Genomic DNA, 25,538 nt, shown 5'->3' with positions numbered 1-25,538 from the left:
GAAGAAAAGTGAGGATGCCAATTGCACCCATCCTGTGCCCCAGAATGGGGGATCTGTCCTGGAGCCCCCATTCCTGTTCAGAGTGCCTTCCAGGAACTACTTCTTGGGGGACCTCATGGGGAGCTCTCCAAGTACCCTTCAGGCTCCTGCCTGCTGAGTTGGGGGCCAGAGGGCAGGTCTTAGCCCACCCTGAAACCATCAAATCTTGTGCTGCCTCCTTTTCCTCATTTCCTCTCTTCCCCCACTGTTCCTCCTCCAAGACAAGCAGACATAAAAATGGGGGTCCCCCTCCCCTGCTGCCCTCTGGCCCCTCCTTTGCCTAGCCGTAGCTCTTCCTAGGGATTTGATGTTGGTTGTCTCCTGTCTTTCTCCCTCCCTCCTGGGCTGGACAGGTGACCATCTCGGTGGACGGGATCCTGACCACCACAGGCTACACGCAGGAGGATTACACCATGCTGGGCTCTGATGACTTCTTCTACATTGGGGGCAGCCCCAACACAGCTGACCTGCCGGGCTCGCCCGTCAGCAACAACTTCATGGGCTGCCTCAAGGACGTGAGTAGGGCTAGGGAGGGGCTGCAGGCTGTTCAGGAGCCCTTTGTCTCCTGTCTTCAGCGTGACTTAGTCTGACCTGGCTAGTTGTCTGGGTCATCTGTTCCTTCCAAGTCCATGGTGGGAGACACCCCCCTTTAAAACCTAAGGCCCACTGACTCCATCAAGAGGCTTCTCCCCTTTGATTTCCTTGAGCCTTGGAAACCCCTATCCTCATAGAGGACCCTCAAAGGCAGCTGTGGTACAGAGGAAAGAATGCTGGGTATGAAGACTAAAGACCTTGCTTGAGTCCCAGCTCTTCCACTCATTGGTTCTGTGACTGTGGTCAAGTCACTTGACTGTCTGATGCTGAGTTTCCTCCTCTGTGGATGGGTAGTCAGTGCCTACTTCATAAGGTTGTGAGGGGCACATGAGAGTGTAAGTGAACATACTTCATTGAGTGGAAAACAGCTACCACACGTCAGTGGCCTTGTCATTATTATGAACTGCAATTTAGTGGGCACTGAGAACCCACAGGCAAGCCACCATGCTCCTGCTGGGCCAGAAGACAGGACAGAGGACGGGCAAGGGAGGTGCTTGTTCACAGCCTCTGTGTCTGAAGCTCTAGAACAGAGGCCTAAGCGGGTGGTCTGGTGGAACTGAGCAGGGGCTACAGGGGTGGGTGGCTGGGTCCCTTGGTGCTCGCTGCTGGGTGGGAGTGGCCAGGCCCTAAGCGCTTTCGGATTCTTTATCCCTGACCCCACCCCTCCCTGCAGGTGGTCTATAAGAACAATGACTTCAAATTGGAACTATCCCGCCTGGCAAAGGAAGGGGACCCCAAGATGAAGCTGCAGGGGGACTTGTCATTCCGCTGTGAGGATGTGGCTGCCCTGGACCCTGTGACCTTTGAGAGTCCGGAGGCCTTTGTGGCGCTGCCCCGCTGGAGCGCTAAGCGCACTGGCTCCATCTCCCTAGACTTCCGCACCACCGAGCCCAATGGGCTGCTGCTCTTCAGCCAGGGCCGGCGGTCTGGGGGTGGAGCTGGCAGCCACAGCTCTGCTCAGCGGGCCGACTACTTTGCCATGGAGCTATTGGACGGCCACCTCTATCTTCTGCTGGACATGGGATCTGGGGGCATCAAGCTGCGGGCATCCAGCCGCAAGGTCAATGATGGCGAGTGGTGTCACGTGGACTTCCAGAGGGATGGGCGAAAAGGTCAGGAGGCCTCTGGACCCTTCCCCTTCCATGGGCCACCCCTTTCCATCTGCCCTGACATCCTCTCCGTCTCTCTTCAGCGGGTCTCTTCTACACCATTTCCTATATTCTTCCCTGCCACTTCTCCTCCACCCCCCTCACGTCTTCCCAATTGTCCTTTCTGTCATCGGACATTGGCAGAAAGAGCACAGCATTTGGCATCAGTCAGACCTGGATTACACCTCAGCTCCCCTACTTGCTGCATGTGAGACTCTGTTTCCTTATCTGTAGAAGGAATAATCCCACAAGGGCCATCGAGAGGAGAAAATAAGAGCACATCTGTGGAAGCATTAGCACAGTGACCAACATAGAGTAGATACCCCATTCACCTTTAAGAATATATCTTCCGGCCAGGTGCGATGCCTCATGCCTGTAATCCCAACACTTTGGGAGGCGGAGGTGGGCAGATCAGGAGGTCAGGAGATCGAGACCATCCTGGCTAACACGGCGAAACCCCATCTCTACTAAAAATACAAAAAATTAGCTGGGTGTGGTGGCGGGCACCTGTAGTCCCAGCTACTTGGAAGGCTGAGGCAGGAGAATGGCGTGAACCTGGGAGGCGGAGCTTGCAGTGAGCCTAGATCGTGCCACTTCACTCCAGCTTGAGCGACAGAGCGAGACTCTGTCTCAAAGAAAAAAGAATATATCTTCCCAGCCATGCCTCCCTTCTGTCTAGAGCCATTCAACTTAAAAAAAAAATTAACTCACTAGGCTGGGCGCTGTGGCTCACGCCTGAAATTCCAGCACTTTGGGAGGCCGAGGTGGGTGGATCATTTGAGTTCAGGAGTTTGAGACCAGCCTGGCCAACATGGTGAAACCCAGTCTCTACTAAAAATACAAAAATTAGCTGGGCATGGTGGTGCACTCCTGTAGTCCCAGCTAATTGGGAGGCTGAGGTAGGAGAATCGCTTGAACCCGGGAGGCGGAGGTTGCAGTGAGCTGAGATCCTGCCATTGCGCTCTAGCCTGGGCGACAGAGGAAGACTGTCAAAAAAAAAAAAAAAAATACTCAGCAGTTACTGAGCACCCACTGTGTGCCAGATGGTGTCCAAGGTTCTGTAGATATGGACAGCAGGGAAACTAAAGAGACGATCTTGGCTGTCACAGAACCCCTGTTCTGGTGTGGGGTGGGAGACCATGGAGTGAAAAAGACAGTAAACAGCCCCACAGCCCCACCTAGCAGTGAGGGCTCTAGAACAGTAAAGTGTCAGGGCAGAGGGTCCTGGGGTCAGGCAGATGCCTGTTCTTGAATCTTATGTTGCTTCTAGCCACTCTCTTCTTTACCCTTCATTTCAGTCTTTTGCATTCTCTTCTTGTTTTCTGTCTGCTAATTCTCTCTCCTTTACTCTTCTCCATCTTGTTGAACATGAGAGAATTATCCAAGAAAGGGAAATTGATATAAATGAGAACTGACACATTATCCAATTTAAGCACTTATCAACGTCAGTTAAATTTTTGTGCTCCTCCGCCTGTCACTGAGCTGGGCCTGTGAGTTTGGGTGGAGTGACCGCTCCTCCCCATGCAGGAAGGAGGGGCCCCTGTGGCTCTGGGAGAGTGACAGTTTCTAATGGGCTTGCTATTTCTTTAGCTTCCATCCTCGAAGTGTTGCCTCCCCCGGGCTTTACATTAAATGGTTTCATCCCCGGGGTGTGTCTCAGGACAGCACCAGGAATTCTTCCCAGAGCCCTCTGCCCCACAGGGTTTCTACCAGGTGGTCAGTAACACTCTAGGTTGGACGTCTGCCCAAGCCTTGCAGGGCACTGCAGGGCTTCCACTTCTCTGTGCTTTCAGGAAGTGCTCCTGTTAGCTCACACCGATCTCTGGAGCCAGAGTCTGGACCAGGTGTGGCCAGTCTTTGGATTCCTGTCTTGACCAATTCTGGACATTTCTGACGGCCCATTTCTTTCTTTTTTTTTTTTTTTTTGAGATGGAGTCTCGCTCTGTTGCCAGGCTGGAGTGCAGTGGCGCGATCTTGGCTCACTGCAACCTTTGCCTCCCGGGTTCAAGCAATTCTCCTGCCTCAGCCTCCCGAGTAGCTGGGACTACAGGCGAGCGCCACCACGCCCATCTAAGTTTTGTACTTTTAGTAGAGACGGGGGTTTACCATGTTGGCCAGAATGGTCTCGAACTCTTGACCTCGTGATCCGCCCGCCTTGGCCTCCCAAAGTGTTGGGATTACAGGCGTGAGCCACCGCGCCCGGCCTTTTTTTTTTGAGACGAAGTCTCGCTCTGTCGCCCAGGCTGGAGTGCAGTGGCGTGATCTCAGCTCACTGCAACCTCCGCCTCCTGGGTTCAAGCGATTCTCCTGCCTCAGCCTCCCGAGTAGCTGGGATTATAGGGGCATGCCACCACGCCTGGCTAATTTTTGTATTTTTAGTGGAGACGGGGTTTCACTGTGTTGACCAGGCTGGTCTCGAACTCCTGACCTTGTGATTCACCCGCCTCGGCCTCCCAAAGTGCTGGGATTACAGGCGTGAGCCACCGTGCCTGGCCTCTGATGACCCATTTCATAGGTGCACACAAACACAGACTTGGGGCAGCTATTCCGAGAAAACTCTCTTAGATCTTTTCCATTTTTTTTTCTATTTTTGTTTTTGCAATTGTGGTACTTGATACATAATAAAATTTACTACCCTTTCCTGCAGATCACATGGGACAGAGAAAGAAATGAAAAACAAAACAGCAAAAAAAATTTACCATAGTAACCTTTTTTTTTTTTTTTTGAGACGGAGTTTCGCTCTCGTTGCCTAGCCTGGAGCGCAGTGGCGCAATTTTGGCTCACTGCAACCTCTGCCTCCTGGGTTCAAGTGATTTTCCTGCCTCAGCCTTCCAAGTTCTGGGATTATAGGCATGTGCCACCATGCCCAGCTAATTTTTTTTTTTTTTTTTTTAACTAGAGACGGGGTTTCACCATGTTGATCAGGCTGGTCTTGAACTCCTGACCTCAAGTGATCCATTTACCTTGGCCTCCCAAAGTGCTGGGATTACAGGCGTGAGCCACCATGCCCAGCCCATCATAACCATTTTTAAGTATGCAGTTCAGTGATGTTAAGTACACTTATATTGTTGTGTAAATATCACTGGTAACTATTGTTTATCTCCAGAACTTTTCTCATCTTCCCAAAATGAAACTCTGGCCCATTAAACACTAACTCCCTATTCCCTCTCCTCTTAGCCCTTGGCACTCACCATTCTACTTTCTGTGTAAGAATCTGGCTACTCTCGGTACCTCCGTTAAGTGGAATCATATAATATTTGTCCCTTTGTATCTGGCTTTATTTCATTTTGCATAATGTCTTCTAGGTTCGTTCATGTTGTAGCATGTGTCAGGATGTCCTTCCTTTTTAGGGCTGAATAATATTCCATTGCCTGGATATACACGTTGCATTTATCCATCTATCTGTTGGTGGATGCTTGGGTTGTTCTTTTCCATGTGTTGAGTGATCTTGGTGTAGAGGCCTGTACTCACTATGGTTTCCTCTTGTTGACCCTCCATTATACACCCCTTCCCCATCTCTTTCCTTCTCTCTCTCTTCCTTCTCCAACATTTGGTTCATTTGTAGAGAGTCTGGTTGAGTCGTGTAGAGCCCGGGAGGTCCTGCAGTGGGTGGGCAGAGCAGGCATGGGGGAATCTGGCTATAAATAGAGGTGTGGGTGATCAGGCAGGCCATGTTTGGTGGCCTGTTAGGGGAGTGGGCCCCCAGCCCTGGGAAGTGGGTTTAGAGTCAGGACCCTGGGTCATCTGACACCTTGTATGGAGAGAAAAGCTAGGGACCATGTTACTAAAAGGGGGCACAGCTCTGGTTCAGGTGAGGTTTTTTTTGAGTCAGAGTTTTGCTCTTGTCGCCCAGGCTGCCAGGCTGGAGTGTAGTGGCATGATCTCAGCTCACTGCAACCTCTGCCTCCCAGGTTTAAGCGATTCTTTTGCCTCAGCCTCTTGAGTAGCTGGGATTGCAGATGCCCACCATGCCCGGCTAATTTTTGTATTTTTAGTAGAGATGGGGTTTCACCATGTTGGCCAGGCTGGTCTCAAACTCCTGACCTCAGGCGATCCTCCTGCCTCAGCCTCCCAAAGTGCTGGGATTACACGTGTGAGCCATTGCGCCCGGCCTCAGGTGAGGTTTTGAGCAGAGAGGAACACGCCCTGAATGAGGGGATGTGTCTGTAGAGGAGGTCCCAGTTCTTCCCTCTTGGATTCCCACCCTGTGCTCACATTGATTCTCCTCCCAAAGCTCCCTGCCAAATTCAGGCCTCATGCAGACCCAAACCCTCCTTAACCTCTCTTTAACCCCATGAAGTTAGGCAGAGTCTTTTTTTTTCTAACTAGGATGTCTGCAATGGGGTCTTGCGTGAGGAGAGAGATTGAACTCAACTCCCACCCTGACCCCTTTTATTTATTTATTTATTTTTTTTTTTGAGACAGAGTCTCGCTCTGTCGCCCAGAGTGGAGTGCAGTGGCACGATCTTGGCTCACTGCAAGCTCTGCCTCCCGGGTTCACACCATTCTCCTGCCTTAGCCTCCTGAGTATCTGGGACTACAGGCGACCGCCACCACACCCGGCTAATTTTTTGTCTTTGTTAGTAGAGACAGGGTTTCACCGTGTTAGCCAGGATGGTCTCGATCTCCTGACCTCGTGATCCACCCACCTCGGCCTCCCAAAGTGCTGGGATTACAGGCGTGGGCCACTGCGCCCGGCCCCGACCCCTTTTAAACAGTTCTTCCAAACTTGAAAAAGGACAGAGGAAGGAATTTAAAAATACAAGTAGAATAGAATTTCTAAGGTATAGGTTTCTGCAGCTTAAGGTCTCAGTAAAGGCTATGGAACTCCTACCAGATCCCAAGTCTTTTTTCTAAGATAATCACCTCCTCCTCCTTCCTCCTCCTCCTCCTCTTCCTTTTCTTCTTCTTCTCCTTCTTCTCCCTTCTTCTCTTCTTCTTTTTTGAGATGGAGTCTCGCTGTGTCTCCCAGGCTGGAGTGCAGTGGCATGATCTTGGCTCACTGCAGCCTCTGCCTCCCGGGTTCAAGTGATTCTCCTGCCTTAGTCTCCCGAGTAGCTGGGACTACAGGTTTGTGCCAACACACCAGGCTAATTTTTTTTTTTTTTTTTTTTAGTAGAGATGGAGTTTCACCATGTTGGCCAGGCTGGTCTTGAACTCCTGACCTCAAGTGATCCATCCGCCTCGGCCTCCCAAAGTGCTGGGATTACAGGCGTGAACCACCATGCCCGGCCAAGCACCCTCTACTTCTGAAGAACTCTTCTACCTAAAAATTCTGTGCCTACCTCCTTTCTCTTCACTGCTGTCCTGCCCCGCAGGCCCTGGAGCCAATCTGCTTGTGCACCTTGCTGGCCGCAGAGTGGGCTCTTGGCTGAGGGGTGGAGAGTGCAGGCTCTGAGTTCTTGCTGCTGGGACCATACTTTGGCTGTGTTCCTTCCCCACTGTGGCGCTTTGGCACTGTTTCCCAGTCTCTGCAAGCCTCGTCTACCATTTCAAAATGGGATCATAAAGGACTAATTTCGTAGAGTTATTATGAGACTTAAGTGATATATTTAAAGTGCTAGGTGCCTGGCATCTAGTCATAAAAGCTCAATAAATGTTTGTGGGGGGAAAAAACTCCTTTGGATTAAAGATCTTTCAGCCCCTTCTGTTCCTTGAGGTTCTCTGCTTCCGGTTCCCAGTCTAAGGAACTGGCTGGCAGGAATGACCCAGTGAATGATCCAACCCTTTCCGAGCTCAAGATTTCGGCATGCCCACTTCCTGCCTATCCTCTGAGGACTTGCTGAGGCGGGGAGGAGGGGTATGGACAGAGGCCCACAGCATTCTGCAGCTGGGCTGGGGCTGCGTCACAGAAGCCTCTGAGCCTGGGGGCCTTTGTCAAGCAGTTTTTGCAGTGAGTGAGGCCGAGCTTCCAGCGCAGGACTGCTGCTCGTCCTCCTGAGCCTGCTGCAGGGCACAAGGTGGAGGGGCCCACACAAGGTGGGGGCCTCCTTGGCAGAGTCAGGATGTCCCTTTCTGGCCTGTGGCTTTTCTCCATCCTGCCTTCCCTTGATTCCCAGGCTCCATCTCAGTGAATAGTCGCAGCACGCCGTTCTTGGCCACTGGGGACAGCGAGATTCTGGACCTGGAGAGTGAGCTGTACCTGGGCGGTCTCCCTGAGGGGGGCCGGGTGGACCTGCCCCTGCCCCCAGAGGTGTGGACAGCAGCACTCCGGGCAGGCTACGTGGGCTGTGTGCGGGACCTCTTCATAGATGGGCGTAGCCGAGACCTCCGGGGCCTGGCTGAGGCTCAGGGGGCTGTGGGCGTTGCCCCCTTTTGCTCCCGGGAGACGCTGAAGCAGTGTGCATCTGCCCCCTGTCGCAATGGGGGCGTCTGTCGAGAAGGCTGGAACCGCTTCGTCTGTGACTGCATCGGGACCGGCTTTCTTGGGCGGGTCTGTGAGAGAGGTGAGGCTGGTCTTCATCCTAGGTGTCCCTGCTCCCTATCCCTGTGCTCCTCCTTCTCAGGGTGACTCCTACTTTCCATCCCTGTGCCACCTCCTCCTAGGGGAACCCCTCATAGACCTGCCCTAGGCTTCTCGCCCTTGTAATGATTCTCTGGTCTTCTCCCTCCCCTGGCCTCTGCCTGTCTTCTCCTTCCCTCTTCCCCAACTCCTGTGGGGCAGAGGCCACGGTCCTGAGCTACGATGGCTCCATGTACATGAAGATCATGCTGCCTAACGCCATGCACACGGAGGCAGAGGATGTGTCCCTGCGTTTCATGTCCCAGCGGGCCTACGGACTCATGATGGCCACCACTTCCAGGGAGTCTGCCGACACCCTACGCCTGGAGCTGGATGGGGGGCAGATGAAGCTCACTGTCAACCTCGGTAACCACCCTGCCCTGTGCTTCCTGACCCCTCACCTGGCCTTGTCTCTGACCCACACCTGCCTCTGTCTGGAGAAGCTGGTGGTGGCACCAGCAAGAGGTGCCCTCAGCAGAGTTTGGAGGTGGGGAGGTGCCAGCCTGGGTCAGAGACCCTGAGAGCTCTGTCCCTGGTGAGGACGCACAGTGTAGGGCGACATTCCATGCTCGACGACACTGTGAGGGGCAAGACCCAGAGTATCTGGGGTATGCTAACTGTCCTCCCTGGTGACTCATGTGGATCTTGGTAGCATCTGTCCTGCACACACACAGATGACACAGCTCATTTTTGGTCAATGGCTCATCCACTTGCTCATTCATTGATTCATTCATTTGAGAAGCACTTGCTGACGCCTAGTGGGTGCTAAGCCTGAGCTCAGTGTGGTGGCAGATACAGAGATGAGGAAGGCCTGGTCCCTGCACGCAGCTGCCCCCCACTGCTCTGCTCAGTCTAAACAGCAGTCTGTGTGTTGGTGTGTGGAGGTGCATGTGTGTACACTGGACACACAGACGTGCCATCTTCCCGTTTCTAGTGCCATGGGCTTTCACATTTGAGCCTCATGGCTGTCCTGTGAAGACACTAGATCACCAAACAAGCATTACTGTCCCTGTTTTATAGATTATGAAATTCATGTATTGACTTGTTCAACATTACAAAACTAGTGAAGGCAGAGGGAGGAGCCAGGACTCAACCTGGGCCATTTGCTTTAAAATTCAGTGCTTTTCCCATTGCCTCGGACAGGGCTGCTGACCCTCCCCCTCAGGCCACTCATGCTGACTCATGTCTCCACCCATGCCCAGGGTTGAGAGCAGGCCTTGACTCCACTTCACCTGGCGGTCCCCGGGGTGTCCATGAGGGCCAGACCATGAGCCTGTTAGGTTCTTCTCACGGGCTTCAGCTCTCCTAGTCAGGGCAAAAAGAAAACAGCAGGTTCACTCATTCAGCTATTTATGGGACACCATATAAATGCTAGGTATGTTCAAGCCAGGGGCTACAGCAGTGAATAAGCAGTCCCCACCCCTTTGGAGCTTTCAGAGCAGGGGAACCCTGGGAATGAGAGGTCCTAAGCTGTTCAGGCTGAGGTCAAATCTGTCCATTTCAGACTGGCCTCTAGAAGCTTATAAAGGTGTAGCACCAGCTGTATAGGAAGCTTGCAGGTCATCAGGGTCACTTGTTGTATCCTGGACCTAGAGGGGAAGGGAAGCAGGGCTCTTCTGAGCAGGTTAGAATCCTCGACTGGAGAGAATACAGAGCTTTGACCATTTTTTTTTTTTTTTTGAGATGGAGTCTCGCCCTTTCACCCAGGTTGGAGTGCAGTGGCGTGATCTGGGCTCACTGCAACCTCTGCCTCCCGGGTTCATGTGATTCTCTGCCTCAGCCTCCCGAGTAGCTGGGATTACAGGCACCCGCCACCACGCCCGGCTAATTTTTGTATTTTTAGTAGAGATGGGGTTTCACCATCTTGGCCACGCTGGTCTTGATCTCCTGGCCTCGTGATCCACCCGCCTCGGCCTCCCAAAGTGCTGGGATTACAGGCATGAGCCACTGTGCCTGGCTGAACTTTGAACTTTTAAATACTCATCTGGAGTCTCATCCTAACATTGGTCTCCAGGGCATTTGTGGGACAGACTGTGGCCTTTGGGGGACCCATTGCCTTGTAAATGTATTTATACTATGTTCTTTCCTTTTCCCCTTTTGGCCACCTGGCCTTTGTATTCCTAGGACAAAGATTTGCTGAGAGAGGTGGGGACTGGAGGTGGGGAGATATGCAGGTGGCCAGGGCCTCAGAGTTGTTTGAAGGGTTCCCCTCAGCTCTGTTTCTAACCACGATCACAGCCTGTAGAGCGGGTGGTGTGCAGCAGCTCTGCAGGGGAAAGCAGGCTGGGAGACACTCTAGTCAATGCTCCACAAGTCTGCACAATGCTCCCTTGCATCCCTGAAACTGTCACAAGAGGATAGCCCCAGCCAAGGACCCCATAAGTGGCTCTGTACTTCCAAGTCTGCCCAGATTTGTGTATCCAGTGTGAGTTCCCCCCTACTTTGCCTGGGCATATGTGTGTTGTCTGCATCTAAACACATGTCTCTGTGCTTGCTGGGGACACAGCAGGAAAAATCTGGGGCCTTGGATTTGCAGGGAAGGCAGATGCATTTTGCTTATTTGGACTGTCCTAGGCCCCTGGGAAGAAGATTGTGTCTCTTAAGATTAGACAGGAAACAATGTCCTTGGTCAGGAAAACCTATCCTGTGGGCCCTTGGGACCCACCCTCTCCTCTCCATGGGCACACTTTTCTGTCTGTGCCACATAAGTGCTCAGAAGTCAGAGAACAAGGTGGCCTCTTGGAAGACACATCGTGTTAAGAATAGGCTTCCCAGACTGACAGATAACAGGACTCTCCTCCCACCCATTTCTTACTCCTGGCTGTGCCCCTGCCCCCCATCTGTAGACATGTGTGTGCTGAGATGCCATCTCTAGCATGGCTACTGACAATCTGTGACCAAAGGCTTGGTGCAAATGCATCCGTCTACAGATTCCTCCTCTGTAGGCACTGTGGACACGCAGGTGGCCCCTACCCAGCCACCAAGCCTTGGGTTGGGATGGGAAGAGTTCTGGGCTCCGGGCCAGAAGACCTGGGGCCTAACTTTGGTATCTTTTACTGTTGGGTAAGTCATTTCCCATCTCTGAGTCTCTCTCTCTTTTTTTTAATCTTTAAAATGGAGATAAGAATCTTCACTCTGCCTACGTCTGTGGTGGTTTTGAGGCTCAGATGGAAGAATGGGAATGAAACCATTGAAACCATTGTGTAGATGCAAGACCCATAGTAGAGACCCACCCAGCCTTCTTGAAGGAAAACAAAACCATATTGGAATAGAGACTTGAGTTTGGAGCCAGGCCTGGGGGCCACTTCCACATAGCATGGACAGACTGGAGTTGTCCTCTACTAGGTGTGCCCATGGGGTCCCAGCTGTCAGTGCAGCTGATGGTAAAAGTGCAGTGTAAAGAATCTCTGAACCACAAGGCGTCACCTCCTTCAGCCTCCTGGCCCACGTGAATCACTTCAAGAGCCCCATTCCTGTCCCCCATTGCTTGCTCCCCAGGACTTGCAGGGCCTCACAGACCGGCAGCAACATCAAGGCCCCAGGCCTGGGCTGGACTTACTACTGGAGAAGAGAGAGAAGCCTGGTGAGGCTTGGTCTCTGGCCTCATGATCTTATCCTGTAGAGGGAAGCTATTGCTCCAGGAGGCAGCTCTGCAGCTCCACAGGCACTCAGTGGATTGAAACAGACCCCGGGCTGGGCCTGAAGAGGGAGCGGAGGCTGCGGGTGACCAGTAGGTGGGATCGCTTAGTGCTAGCCTCAAGAGATGGGATATTTGCTAGATAAGAGAGGGACAAAAAGGCACTGCTGCCTCTTTCCAGGCAGAGGATCCTAAGGAACTTATCGTGCCTCCTGCTGCAGCTTCCCAGCCCCCACTATGTTTGCAAACACTGAGCAAGTTCCTTGAGCTCTGCTGTCTGCAGCCCCTGAGTTGGGGAGTTGATCTCTGTCCCTAGAGGATGGTAGAGTCCCCTGGATTCTTTGCCCTATCCCAGCATGGCCTGGGCCCCTCCCTGGAGGGGAGGAGAGGACAGGCCAGGCTGGGCACTGTCCTCTACTAGGTGTGCCCCTGGGGTCCCAGCTGTCAGTGCAGCTGACATGAAGGGTGTGGTGTAATTAAAGAATCTCTGAGCTGCAAGGGGGTTACCTCCTTCAGCATCCCTCCCCACCCCATGAATCACCCATACACTCCCTACCAGTGGGAGGCCTTCTACCTCCCACCTCCAAGATCCATTCTGATCATTGAGTGGTTCTTTCTTAGTGTCACCCTGCCCTTCTGAAATTCCCACTTATTGTGAAATTCCCACTTATTGTGAAATTCCCATTAGTTCTGCCCCCTGGAATCAAACGGAGAAATCTAACTCTCGTTCGAGTTTTAAATCAGGCTAAATACACATTGTATCCCAAAGCCCTTTAATCCCTGGGGCCATGGGAGGGTACGTTGCCTTTCCACCTGAGGCTGATCAGTAATTATCAGGGGGGCTGCTGGGAGCCAGCTCTGAAGGAGGGCTATGACAGAGTGCATGCTGCCACTCTGTGATGTCACTTCTGAGACAGATGCCTGGGAGCCTTGGGCCCACTGTCTCCAACCCACAGGGCCTGGGCGGGGAAGGAACCCAGGTGAGGCAGGGCTGGGAAGCCGGTGTTCTTTCCCCTGAGTTCCTTTCCATGCAGACTGCTTTGTCTCACCTCCCCAACACGTGTTCATACTACGACCCTGCTCTCTGTGTCCAGCCAGGGCCTTCGTGGGTCTGTGCCACGAAGATCACTCACTTCTGCCTATTCCCTGCACTTGAGGCACAGGTCACTAGTTAACAGGTTACTAGTTAGTGCCCCCTGAACTTTGGTGAATGTGTATGTTGAAGAGGCTGGGTTTCTCCTGCTCACTCTCAGTCTCTGGCTTTCTTCTGGATGGGGCTGGCTTCCCTCTGGGTGCCCATCTTCAAGTCGTTTGCTCTTGCAAACCCTACTGGAGCCTGTGTTTCTGAGGGTGGAGTCTCTGCAGGGGCGGGCCTGGAGCTGACACCTCTTCTCTGGACAGATGGACCCCCCATTCCTGGTGCTCCCTTGCTGGGGAAGGAGAAGAATCAAGCTCCTTCTTTGGGTCTTTTCCCCAGTAGGGGACCTGCTTGCCCATCCAGCCTCCCCTTTTTTCTTTTTTTGGACCCTTCATTGGTGAAGACTCTGCTGGCCCCGAGAGAGCCCCCGTGACCTGACTCCAGGGCCTGGCACCCTTCTACCCTCACCCTAACAGTCCTCCCCTTCCTCTTCTGTCCAGCCTCCCCTGTCCCCTCTGTGCAGCCGCTCCTTCCTCTGCTCCGTTTTCTTCCTCTTTTCTCTCTGCACTCTCTCTACCTCATTCCTCTCACTGAGACTTCTCACTTCCCTCTGTGTCTGCCCTTTGACCTTTTTCTGCTCCTCTGCTCCTCCCTTGGTGCCAGGCTGTGGCCCAGGGTCCTGGCTGCTCGCCTCCACTCTTCTGCTGCGGTTGACAACGCGTGTGGAGCTCAGCTGTACTGCCGAAGGGCTGTGGCCCTCAAAGCCACAGGGGCATCAGTTTACCTCCACTGCAGGAACCTTCAGGGGCCCAGGGGATGCAGCTGCCCACCCCCTTTGCTTCCTGGGCTGTGGGGTAGGCAGAGCCTATTTGGGGTGGAGCGACAGGAGGCCAGGGTATTGGGCCTGTCAATCAAGGGCCGGGAGACTGCCCCTCTCTGAAATGCAAAGCCAACCCAGTGTCTACCTGCTGCCTACTTCCTGCTCAGGATCCTACTGTTATCCATTCCCTCAGCTCACATGGAGGGAAGCTGAGGCATGGAGAGAAGTGCTTTGCCCAGGGTCCCACAGTGAGTTAGTGAGTGTTAGGGTGGAGATGAGGACCCAGCTCCCTTGCTTCCCAGTAAAGGATTTCTGCAGCTCCAGCCAGTCCCCTCCCTTGGGCTGCGTCAGGCTTGGCGTTTGATGGAGTGGTGCAGACATCCTAAAGGCCTTAAATCTGGACTTCATAGGACCCTGGTCCACTGTTCCCTCTGCAAGACCTGACTGGCTCCCACCTTTGGGTGATGTGTCTAACCAGAGGGATGGCCAGAGGCTTCAGGGCCCTGGGCTGCTGGCTCTATGTAGCCACACGGGGCCTTCCCAGTCCTGAAATCAGAGGATAGCAATGCCAGGACCAGACTGGGGCAGGGGCAGGAAACTTTGCTTATGGTGGCTGCTTGTCCCCAACTGCTTTGTGTTCTCAGAGAAATCATATTTTGGGGGCTGCACTGTCTCTATCTGTGAGGCCTTGGCTCCTCTGACTAGGAAAGCAGGTTAATACTAGGTCCTCTTCAGGGTGAAGGACTCACATGATCTATCCCCAGTAGCAGCCTGGCATTTCCCAGGATTGGAAAGGGTGGAAGGAAGGTTCCTGTAGGGGTGGTACTAGCCACTGGGGCTTTGGGAGGTGTATGGCCTCGGGAAGGGGGCCCTGGGGCAGACCCCTCCATTTAGCTCAGAGCCCAGAGGGGAACAGGGAGTGACAAGTCACACCTGGGCTCTGAGGAGGGAGTCGTCCCAGAGCAGGGGATGCAGGGATTCTGGCTCTCCCCACCCATCTCCCTCCCAGAGACAGGGGAGATGTGGGGTTGGTCAAGCCCTCGGCCCCCATTGATCCCCTGTACGACTGGGATTCCCAAGGTGCCCGTCTCCCTCAGACACTAGAGGCCTGGTACCCTCTAAGAAGGGGGCCACAAGCCCTCTTCCCATCATCTGACTGCCCTGCCTTCCAGCTCTGGGGAGGGTTGGAGCCCTCTTGGGGGCAGGAGGGACAGGGGTCCAACTGAGGAAGGGAAGAGGGCACCTGGGCACGCGTGGTCCCCGGAAAGTGGCCCTGGGGGGAACCCCGCCCGCAGACACCCCTCCCTGTGAAGGATGTAAAAAAAAAAAAAACTTGTTTTACCTTTTTGTCTCCCCTTCCCCTCTGCCCGCCCCATGGCCCCCCCAGACTGCCTGCGCGTCGGCTGCGCACCCAGTAAGTGGCTTCCCTCTTCTTCTGCAGAGACCCAAGGGGACTGGGATGCTGGACGCTGGGATTTAGGGAGGGAGGCTGGGAGGAAGAGAAGCCGTGATTGCTGGCTCCAATGGGGGTTGGGCCTTGAGTGTGGGGAGGGGTGCAGGCAGGAGGGTGAGGTTGGGTGGTTGTGGAAGGCAGGAGGGACCAAATGAAGCAGAGCCAAGGAGAGCTGGGGGAGGGCCTGCAGTCAGGATGTTCACTGGGTCTAGGAAGGGAGAGACAAGGACACCCTTTACCCAAGTCAGCAGGAGGGTGGGGAGGAGGTAGAAATCAAGGGCTGGGGCAGAGTCTTGGGTAGCACCTGTGGTCCTATGGACTGGCAGGGAGGAGCCTGAGAGGGGCTGGAATACGCTGCTGCATCTCCAGAATTGGCCACAAGGGGGAAGGCGAGGGATGCGGGAAAGAGGATGAGGGTGGGAAGGGAGCCCTCTTCAGCTCCTGTGTTAGCTGGGGTGAGTTTCTGCCAAATGGGGGCTCCTTCTGTGGTGACAGTGAGGGCTCTCAGTAGGCGTGAGATGGAGAGTGAGCAGGTGGACATCTCCAGACATCCCAGTGCGCCTGGGCTCAATGCTCTGTCTCAGGGTGTTTCTGCATGGTGTGGCTTGGGGTCACATGGGGGAGCACATGCACGTGGTAGGCCCAGGCAGAGAGACTGTGTGTGCTGGGCGCCCTGCTCTTCATGTGTGTGTGGCATGCTGTGTGCGTGCTGGAGTGAGCCCTCGGGGTGGGGGGACAGGGATGACCAGGGAGTGCTGCAAAGTCCAGCAGCATTTGAAAGATAAGTATGTTTTGTTTTAGACTCTGGAAGCTGATAATCCTGGTCTTGAGTAAATGGCCATAGTTGCTAAGAAACAGAACCTTCCCCTCTCTGGCCATCCTGCATATTTATGGGCAGTACGTGTGGTGGCGTGACTTGGTGTGTGATGTTAACCAGGCATGTGTATGTAGAAAGGTCCCATCGGGTCCCATTGTAGATGGAGGAGCTGGTGTCTGTGTAGAGGCCGAAGCTGTGGGCTCGCATTTACATTTGGGTACTGTGTGAAGTTTTGAAAGTTTTAGGTCTGTGTTTACACCCTGGGAATATAGCTTCTGGCCACACTCACTGAAGGCCCTTAGGAATCTGGGGGAAGAGTATGTTGGTCATAGGTGTGGGTATCTGTGTGCAGGGCCTCAGGGTACAACTCCAGAGGCACCATTCACTTAATATTCTATGTGCATGGCACCTCCTAAAGTCACACAAAGGGCAGTCCTGAGAGTGGATGTATGACTGGGGTATAAAAGCTCTGCGTGTGCATGGACTCCAGGTGTGATGGGAGGCTATAAGTGTGTGTACTTGTATTCATGGGTGTGTTGCGTGGCCAAATATGAGCCACTGGTCATGTATGTGTTCATGTGTGGCATGTGCAGGGATGGGGAGGCTGTCTGTGTATCCAAGGTGATATAGGAAGTCACCTATGAGCATGTATAGGTGCCCTACTCACTCCCCCCTTGGTGCCGCAGGTAAAGGCCCCGAAACGCTGTTTGCGGGGCACAAGCTCAATGACAATGAGTGGCACACGGTGAGGGTGGTCCGGCGTGGCAAGAGCCTGCAGCTGTCTGTGGACAACGTGACTGTGGAGGGTAGGTGGTCTGGGCCCAGGGAGGTGGACACATCTCCAGTGACCTATGCTTGGCCCTGTTCTACTTGGTGACTACTGCCTGGGCTGCCATTCCTAGGGCAGTGTTCTGGCAAGCTGCCTCTGCCATTTCTCCTTCAGGGGTGGAATGTTATGGGCATCTGGACCCCAGGAACGATTTCAACTCCTTGTAGGCAGCATTCCCCTGGCAGCCTGTTGGCTCTTGATTGGCAAGTCCTGCCACTCCTCTTGGAGCTGTGCTGGCTGCTAGTGCCTAGCCGAGGACATCTCTGCAGATGTCACTCATGGGTGGCCCTCCTGTGGAGGGGAGGCTCCTGGGAACCCAAGCCCCAGCCCTGCCCCAAAGCCATCCCCCTCATCTTGGTCTCCTGTCCTGAGCAGGACAGATGGCAGGAGCCCATACGCGGCTGGAGTTCCACAACATTGAGACGGGCATCATGACGGAGCGGCGGTTTATCTCCGTGGTGCCCTCCAACTTCATCGGGCATCTGAGTGGGCTCGTGTTCAACGGTCAGCCCTACATGGACCAGTGCAAGGATGGTGACATCACCTACTGCGAGCTCAATGCTCGCTTTGGCCTGCGTGCCATCGTGGCCGATCCCGTCACCTTCAAGAGTCGCAGCAGCTACCTGGCACTCGCCACGCTCCAAGCCTATGCTTCCATGCACCTCTTCTTCCAGTTCAAGACCACGGCCCCTGATGGGCTTCTTCTGTTCAACTCGGGCAACGGCAATGACTTCATTGTCATCGAGCTGGTCAAGGGGTGAGGGGCTGGGGATTGCACTGCTGTCAAGGAGGTGGCCCCCTCCCCCTGCTGAACCACATACAGCTCTCCCGGCTACTGGCCGAGGTGTCCAATCACCCCAGATCACAAGTCAAGATTCAGGTCCCCGACCGTAAGTCGAGAGGCTCCCTCTTCAGCCAAGATGGAGAAGCACACCCTCTTCCACTGCTGACTCCCCAGCTGCTTCCTTGCCAGAGTTCCCTGTTATATCTGTTCTCTGTTCTCTGTCCACTGTCACCTTCTCTACAGGCAGAAGTCAGTCTTGCCCCTCCGTTGCCTTAGGGGACCCCACTCCAGAGCAGCCCAGTCCCTGCCTCCAGAGGACCCTGCTGACCCACAAACCTCTCCCCTCTAGCTCCTCTTCTGAGGTTGTGTCACAAGAGCCGGCTCCTTGGTGGCCCTCCTTCCTTACATTCTCCCCATGACAGGACCTCACACCATAGCCCTCTTGCCATTGGTTTTGGTCGCTCTCCTCTGGGGTCTCCCTTTCAATCCCTCTTCCCATGGCACCTAGGACCCCTGCCAGCCATAGCTCCTCCTCACCCCACCTTCCCAGCATCACCCCCGCCCTGACCCAGTGTCTCCTCCCTACTGTGGGGCAGGTACATCCACTACGTGTTTGACCTGGGGAATGGCCCGTCCTTGATGAAGGGGAACTCAGACAAACCAGTCAATGACAACCAGTGGCACAACGTGGTGGTGTCCAGGGACCCAGGCAACGTGCACACGCTCAAGATTGACTCCCGCACTGTCACGCAGCACTCCAATGGCGCCCGAAACCTCGATCTCAAAGGTGGGGCTGGGGCCTCTGGAGAAGGCCTGGCCCTAGCCCAGATACCCCTCACCCCAGCGAGATCACCCCATTCCTGCGACGCTGCTTCCCTCGGTTCCCTGCCCCCAGTTTCCACCTCTCTTTCCCTGTCTCCACTATGTCCAGCCTGACATTTTCCTGTCCAAGTTCTGCTTGGCTCTCTTGTGAGTCTGCATGTCACCACTGAAAGCCTGGTTGCAGGATGCGTCTCACAGGGTGCTTGGTGGCCTCATTCCAGAGCTAGGAGTAGGTAGCCCAGGCCCTCCAAGGACCTCCTGGGCCTCCAAGGTTGAGAAGCCTATGTTGGTTGAGGGCTGGAGTGAGAATAGGGAGCTTAGCATCCTCCTGGGTGAGGTAGATGCTATGGGGCAGAGGACGTAGCAGGAGCTAGAGTCCCCGAGTCACCTGTCTTGGGCATCGGCTGGGCTAGCTTGGGGACATTTTGGACCTAGGCTTCCCTGGTGTGCTCAGGGTCACATCAGGGTGCCACATTCCCCAGGGCCTCTTCAGTGGTCATTGAAGCAGTCATTGCCTGCCCCCAGAATGGGTGACTGAGAGATCAGGGAAGAGGAGGGTGAGCTAAGGCCTGAGCATTGGGACAGGAAAGATGCAGCTTCTCCAGAGCCTACTGAGGGCAATGTGATCTACTTTCTTGCACATGCCCAAAGCAGCCCTCAGCCCCATAGGAACATGGGGCATCAGCCTGCCTCAAACTGTCAGAGCTTGGGGAGGGTCCTCAGAGACCATGGAATTAACTGCCCCACTCCCTCAGATCTGAGATCTGTCAGATCTCTTGACATAGTGCTGTGAATTCCCCTTACTCTCAGAAGGGGGCGATGTGTCACAGAGAATCCAAAGTGGCCCCAAACCCCAGGGGTTATCTTGGCGGGTCTTGTGTTGTACTGAGCCCGTGGCCAGGGCAGCAGACTGACCAGTGTCTTGACTGAAGCTCGGCTGTGGGCTGGCTAGGGCTTCCAGGGATTCCAGGGAGTTAGGCTCTGTGGCAGGGGATCAGGTGTTGCGGAGGAGAACTTCCCAGAGTCCCAAGGCCAAGCCCTAGTTGTTGGGGGAAGGGAGCTGGGCTTTGAACTCCCTAGGAGAGAGCCCAAGAGTTGGGAAAGGCTTGAAGGAGTTCTGGGAATGGGAAACTTTGGGAGGGAGGGAATGGGGGTGGACGGGATTGGGCTGCGCATCTATGAAAGGCCCTGATTACGGGCCGGAACTGGAATCAAATGTGTGGGAGAGAGCACAGAGCAGGTTCCTCCAGCTGTCCCCCAGCCCCCACTCTCCCAGGCATCTGGGCTTCTCTGGGAGGGGAGCAGGCAGATGGCAAAGTGGAGAAGGAAGAAGTGTGTTGGGGGGGTGTGGGTTGTGCAGGTCTCTGGATCTCTGTTAGGGACCTGGAATCTGGGATGGAACGCAGAGAACCTGAGAGGGCTGGGAGGACCTGACAGCCAGATGCCATTGTCTTGGGATGGGAATGGGGGACCTGGATGCCTTGGTTGACCCACTCCCTTTGCAGGGGAGTTGTACATTGGCGGTCTGAGCAAGAATATGTTCAGCAACCTGCCCAAGCTGGTGGCCTCCCGGGATGGCTTTCAGGGCTGCCTGGCCTCAGTGGACCTCAACGGACGTCTCCCAGACCTCATCGCCGACGCCCTGCACCGCATTGGGCAGGTGGAGAGGGGCTGTGATGGTGAGTGGAGGGTGGAGGAGTGAGGTGTGGCCCTACTGGCTACAGGATGGCCAGCTGCAGAGGCAGACCAGGGCAGGTAGCCTTTGCTCTGCCAAGGGGCCTTCCTTCTCAGGCCTTATGGGAGCTTGCCCCCACAGTTCTGGGGCAGGGATACAGGTGTGTGAAGGGTCACTTGCCCTCCCTGTTGTCTCACACCCTGGCCCCTTGTCACAGTCCAAGGCCAAGCCTAGCAGACCTGACCCCCCTGCCCCAATCCCTGTCATCAGTACTTGGCCCTTTCAGCCAGGCAGAGCTCAGAGTAGGACCTCTCTGCCTGGCTCTGAAGCTTTCACACCTCCTGGGGAAAGAGGGGGCTTGGCTGAGCCAGGGGTGTTCCTTTCTCCTGCCCCTTCCAGGCCCCAGCACCACCTGCACTGAAGAGTCCTGTGCCAACCAGGGCGTCTGCTTGCAGCAGTGGGATGGCTTCACCTGCGACTGCACCATGACTTCCTATGGAGGCCCTGTCTGCAATGATCGTGAGTGCCTGGGAGGGCTGGGGGCAGTTTGGGGAGACCAGGGTCCATTCCCAGCCATAGGGGCTTCCAGGGAGGAAACAGGGCCTCTGAGCATTCAGGAGCTGTGCTGCTGCTTCCTTCTCATCCCTTGTCTGCAGAGTCCCAGGGGAGCTGTGGCCTGCTGTCCCCTCATAGGGTCTTTCTCCTGGGGCTGTGCAGGATTGCTGCTGCCTGAAGCTCTGGGGGGACCCACTGATAGATGGCCTCTCCTCCTTGTTCTCAGCTGGTGGGACCCTGCTCCCTTCACCCAAAACCAAAGGTGTTGGCCTTAGTGGGGTGAACTTGCTGCTGTCCTGTGTAGTTTTGGTGATGGCCTTACATGTACTTGTACCTCACACAGACACACTATTGCACAGGGAGGGGGGCTGTTAACAATCTGCAGCCCCTTTGGTGCCCTCAGGGCATGAAGTGGGAATCTGTTATTTCCTGCTGAGAGCAGGACCACACCCCAGAGGACAGGCTCTGGAGGCTTCCAGGAGGCCAGGCTGCTGGACAGCTGGTTTCCCTGGAATGGGCTCCTCTTTCTTCCCCAATAATCCCAGCTGCAGTTTGTCCCCTTGAGCCACAAGGTCACTCCCTACTGTCTTCGCTTGGTTCTTTTCCTCCTAGGCTGGACATCTGATTGCCAACTTGCATTCTGTTTGAGGCCCCTCCCCAGAGAGGGCAGGGTCAGCAGCAGCTCCCAGTCCCTAGTGGTTGGTGGCCTGCAGCTGGTTAGAGCCCTGCAGAGGGAGGGCAGCTGAGGCAGGAATGGCGGGGAGGCAACCTTCTACTCTGTGGGGTAGCTTTGGCATTTCCCTTGGATGATTGGGCTGGAGTGGGTGGGCAGAGTGCAGCCTCCTCAGCATTGCTTGAATCATCTTCCCTGGGGTCCTGCTGAGAGACCAAGCAGAAAAGTCAACTGCCTGGGAAGAAACACACACATGCACGCACACACACATGCACACACACACATGCACACACACACACACACAACGAAGCGTCTCCATTTTACAGACATGGAATACGGCTGGAGAGGGACAGTCGATTTCTGGAGGTAGTTCATAGCAGATTTGGGGTGAGATTCCAGTCAGTGCCTTTGCCTCCATACCACACTGCGGGACCTTCATCACCTGGGCATGAGTCCTGAGTTTCTTACAGGAGAAACCTACTGGGTCCAGGAGCTCTTGGGTGGTGTTAGTTTTTCTTTCCCCTTTGAAAAAAATGTCTACCCCATCTCCCTCAGTGCTTTCCTCGTGTTCTTAGGCATGTCCAGCCCTTGGGTACCACCACATCTCCACTCTGTCTCCCAAGATTTTCCTTACTTGACCTGCTGCTGTCTGTGCCTTCCAAAACCTCCAGACAATGGCCAGCTGAGGGTGTTCCAGCCCTGACTGCCAAGGCATGGAGACCTGGCTGTGGCTGGACCTCTTCCCCTCCAGCTAACTCAGTTTTGCACAGATCTGGAGATGATGGTAACTTCGTTGCTTAATAGTAACACTCCCCACTAATAGTTTCATGTTTTGCTGCTACAAGGCCCTTTTAATTTAATCCTCAGAGAAGGCAGTGGCCTTTGTGTTTAACTGATAAGGAAACCCAGGCCTCAGTAAGAGGCAGTTACTCACCCCAAGTCATAGAGTGTCGATGGTAGAGCTTGGCTGGAACTTAGGTGCACCTGACTGTTTGTCACTCCCTGCTGCTCATTTAGTCCTCGGGGGGGTGGTGGTGGTACCCATGGTGGGCACTTCTTGCCTGGGGTGGAAGAAATCAGGATCACGAAGCGCTGCTGCCCGTCGCCACTGCTTCACTCCCACACAGTGGAGCCTTCTGGAAAGGGGGCATGAGATGGATGGGAAGTGAGGGTTGTGCCACCTTTCAGCAGGGATAGGAAGAGCAACTTCTTTGGGTACCAGGCTGGTGGGAGGGAGGGAGAGTTGGGGCTGGGGAGAAGGGTGCATCTTGGGAGGCGTCACCATCCCCAAGCACTGGTCTCTGCAAAGCTGTGGAGCTAAGCCAAGGTGGGTGCAACCTGGGGGCCACACAGGGCTCAGTGTGCTGCTGCTCTGAGCTCTGGCTCTGGGGTAATGCTGAGATCTCCGCCCCTGGAGGGCAGGGCAGGAATCTTGGGAGTGGGACCCAATCCTCTCTTCTCCCAGGGCTACTCCTCCTTCCTAGCTTGTCTCTGGTTTTTCATGCTCTCTTTCTATGGCACGTCTTCTTGGGGCCCTGTGATGTACAAGGTCAGGCAGGAACCCAGCAGAGAGACCCGTTCAGCAGAGAGACCCGTGAGAGGCCCTGGGGGCGCAGGCAGGCCCTGGTTTCAAGAGAAGAAGGAGGGTAGAAATGGCAAAGGTGGAAGGAGCAGGGCCTGTCCTCTGAAGGGTGGGGCTGGGGGGTGGAGCTGTCTGGTGGGGGAGAGACTAGGGTGAGGAGAGGTCACACCTTCAGAACAACTTTTCCCCACTTACCACCTCAATTTCTCCATCTGTGACATGGGGACTACTCCTGGGGGTGGAGGGGACTTTGTGTTCCTTTAAGGCTTATGAGTGTCTGCTCTGGGAAGACAGGAGAGAAAAGATGAGATGGAGGAAAGTGGACAGCAAATGAAAAAGAGAATATGAAATGAGAAAGGGTAGCTAAAAAGAGACACTTCCCAGGGCTGAGATTTGGGACCGAGGTGTTCCCATCAGGCCTGCTTACTCCTCTGTCTTTCAGAGCCTGTCTCCTGCCTCTCCCAGGCGGTCAATTCCTTACCATCTCTGCCTCCCTGTCTCCGTTCATCTCTGCAGCCTCTATTGATCTCTTACATACCTCTGTCTTTCCCTTCTTTTTTACCCTCTATATCTCCCCCTCCCTTCTCAGCCTTGGCCCCCCCATCTCTCTCCAGTTCCCACTCACTGGTATTGATTGGCCTCTAGGCGGTTTCCCTTCCTTTCCTCTCACCACCGGCTCCTCCCTCCCTCCCTGTGGGACCATAAATTTTCTGCCTGCTCAGAGCTGTGTCAGTCTATATTCCAGATCCAGGGGCCCAAGAACGTGATAGAGAGGGCAGGAGGACGTGGCCTCTGGGGGCCCCAGCCCTGTTCCTGGCATGCAGTCTCTCCTCCAGCACTGCATGGCTCGGGGCCCTGCACCACCGGAAGCCTCCTCTGGGTGCCTCTGAGGACGGCTTTCTTCACTTCTAAAGACCTGGGGGCCAAATCCAGCTCTGGCATGTAGTAGGGATGGAGGACTGGCAGCAGCATTGGGGAGATGTCCTGGGTCCTGACTGCATCCTGGAGCTGGGGGTGGCACATGGGGCTCGTGGTGACAGTTTTTGCTCCCAAATGGAGTTTAGAATCAATAAATAGGAGCCAGCTCTCTCCAGCCCCTCCCAGCCTCCTCTCTCCCAGCCCTCCCCTTTCTCACTTCACCCGCCCCTGCCTCCTGTCCTTTCCTTACCCAGCCCTCCTCCCCACTCCGCTGCACTGTTTCTTCAGCTCCCCCAGGTGCCCTCTCCACCTCTCTCCTCCTTTCCCTCCTCCTCTACCCTCTGCCTTCCCACCCTGTCCCCTGTCCGAGCAGGTTGGTGCATACGACCGGGTGACGGGAAAGGAGTCTCTCTGTGCTTACCTCTGGGGCCACAGGTGCTTTCCAGAGCGTCCAAAAGTTTGGGGGACAGAACCCAATTGGAGGGCATCCTGAAGGAGAAGTGGTTTCCTCAGCTTGACATACGTGGCCCAGGAAGGGTTTTGTCCTAAATGGGACACTCAGTGGGCAGGTGTCCTCTAGACGCCCCCATGGAGGGAGAGGTTGGGGCTGGGGGAGGGGCAGTGGTAGTGGAGAGGAAGGATTGGAGGAGTCCAGGAGAGGCTTGTGCAGGGGGCTGGGGGAGCAGCTTTTTGGGGAGGTGGTGGGGAGTTGTATGTGTGTGGCATGTCTTATTCCTGAGTACCTCGAAGGCTCTGGGTGCACTGTATACTGTGGACCCTATTTTGGAGGGTGAGTTTGGGGAGCAGGGGTGTCTGTGTGTATGTTGGCCATTCATGTCCTGTGATCAAACGTGTGTGTGCACGCATGTATGCCCTGTGAGCATGTGTATATGCTCCCCTGAGAGTGAGTTGGTGTGCCAGTGTCTGTGAGCACATGCATGCATGTATGTGTCTGAGCCTGTGTGCCTACCCGCACACTGTGCCCGTATGGGCACGTGGATGTCTCCATACCCAAGCCGATACACATCTCAGTGTGCACGTGCGTTGCGAGGGGTGGTGCAGAGGTGGCCGCCGCGGCATCTCAGCAGGCTGTGCCAGAGAGCATTATTGGGGTTCATCCGGGTGGGGTGGGCGGGGAGGAAGAAAGTGGCCTCTCTTGCTAGCCTCAATCCCGTTCCATTATTCAGCAGGGTCCCTTCTCCAGGAGGGGGGTGCAGGAGGAGCGCGCGCGTCCAGGCGCGGGGGAGGGGCGGGCGCGCGCAGAGGAGAGGAGAGCGCCGAGCGGGCTAGCCAGGTGCCGCCCGGCTGAGCTGCCCAGCGCCGCCCGCAGATCGGGAGCCGCTCTGGTCCCTCCGCCCTGCCCCCTCCTCCTCCCGCGCTTCCCCTCCCCTCTCCGCTCTCCTCCTTCCCTCCCTCCCTCCCTCTCTCCCTCTCTCCCTCTCTCCCTCCCTCCCTCCCTCTCCCTTCCAGCCCTCTCAGCCTCTGCAGCAACACTTCGCTGCCTCCATCTCTCCGCCGGAATCTCGCAGGCTCGCGCCTTTCCTCGGCTCAG

General features: G+C 55.1%; 1 protein-coding gene and 1 long non-coding RNA gene across 29 annotated transcripts in view; one reads left to right on the top strand and one right to left on the bottom strand.

Moving 5' to 3' along the window:
* NRXN2 (neurexin 2) overlaps positions 1-25,538 on the top strand; it is a 116,050-nt gene that overhangs the window by 53,193 nt on the left and 37,319 nt on the right. For 11 of the 27 annotated variants that reach the window (XM_054662426.2, XM_009423410.4, XM_054662428.2 and 8 more), the window contains 10 exons: positions 393-554; positions 1,307-1,745; positions 7,841-8,227; positions 8,446-8,649; positions 15,266-15,292; positions 16,835-16,954; positions 17,353-17,734; positions 18,358-18,548; positions 20,089-20,262; positions 20,658-20,777. In XM_054662426.2, coding sequence (XP_054518401.1) covers positions 393-554; positions 1,307-1,745; positions 7,841-8,227; positions 8,446-8,649; positions 15,266-15,292; positions 16,835-16,954; positions 17,353-17,734; positions 18,358-18,548; positions 20,089-20,262; positions 20,658-20,777 — 2,206 coding nt within the window. Of the gene's footprint in view, positions 1-392; positions 555-1,306; positions 1,746-7,840; positions 8,228-8,445; positions 8,650-15,265; positions 15,295-16,827; positions 16,955-17,352; positions 17,735-18,357; positions 18,549-20,088; positions 20,263-20,657; positions 20,778-25,538 lie in introns of all 27 variants that reach the window. The other 16 variants (XM_054662423.2, XM_054662417.2, XM_054662416.2 and 13 more) reach the window with 2 other exon arrangements.
* On the bottom strand, positions 21,099-24,531 carry LOC107967113 (uncharacterized). Of its 2 annotated transcripts, none has more exons than XR_008538077.2 (4): positions 24,408-24,531; positions 23,264-23,350; positions 22,421-22,622; positions 21,099-21,692 (listed from the first exon to the last, which is right to left on the bottom strand). It is a non-coding gene; the product is annotated as an uncharacterized LOC107967113 (long non-coding RNA). The 2 variants fall into 2 exon arrangements; XR_008538078.2 differs by having other exon boundaries at positions 21,099-21,689.

This window comes from Pan troglodytes, chromosome 9, assembly GCF_028858775.2.
Source record: "Pan troglodytes isolate AG18354 chromosome 9, NHGRI_mPanTro3-v2.0_pri, whole genome shotgun sequence".
NCBI classification, from domain to species: domain Eukaryota; kingdom Metazoa; phylum Chordata; class Mammalia; order Primates; family Hominidae; genus Pan; species Pan troglodytes.
Note: the sequence above shows the minus strand (reverse complement) of the source record. Positions and strands in the feature narration are given on the sequence as shown.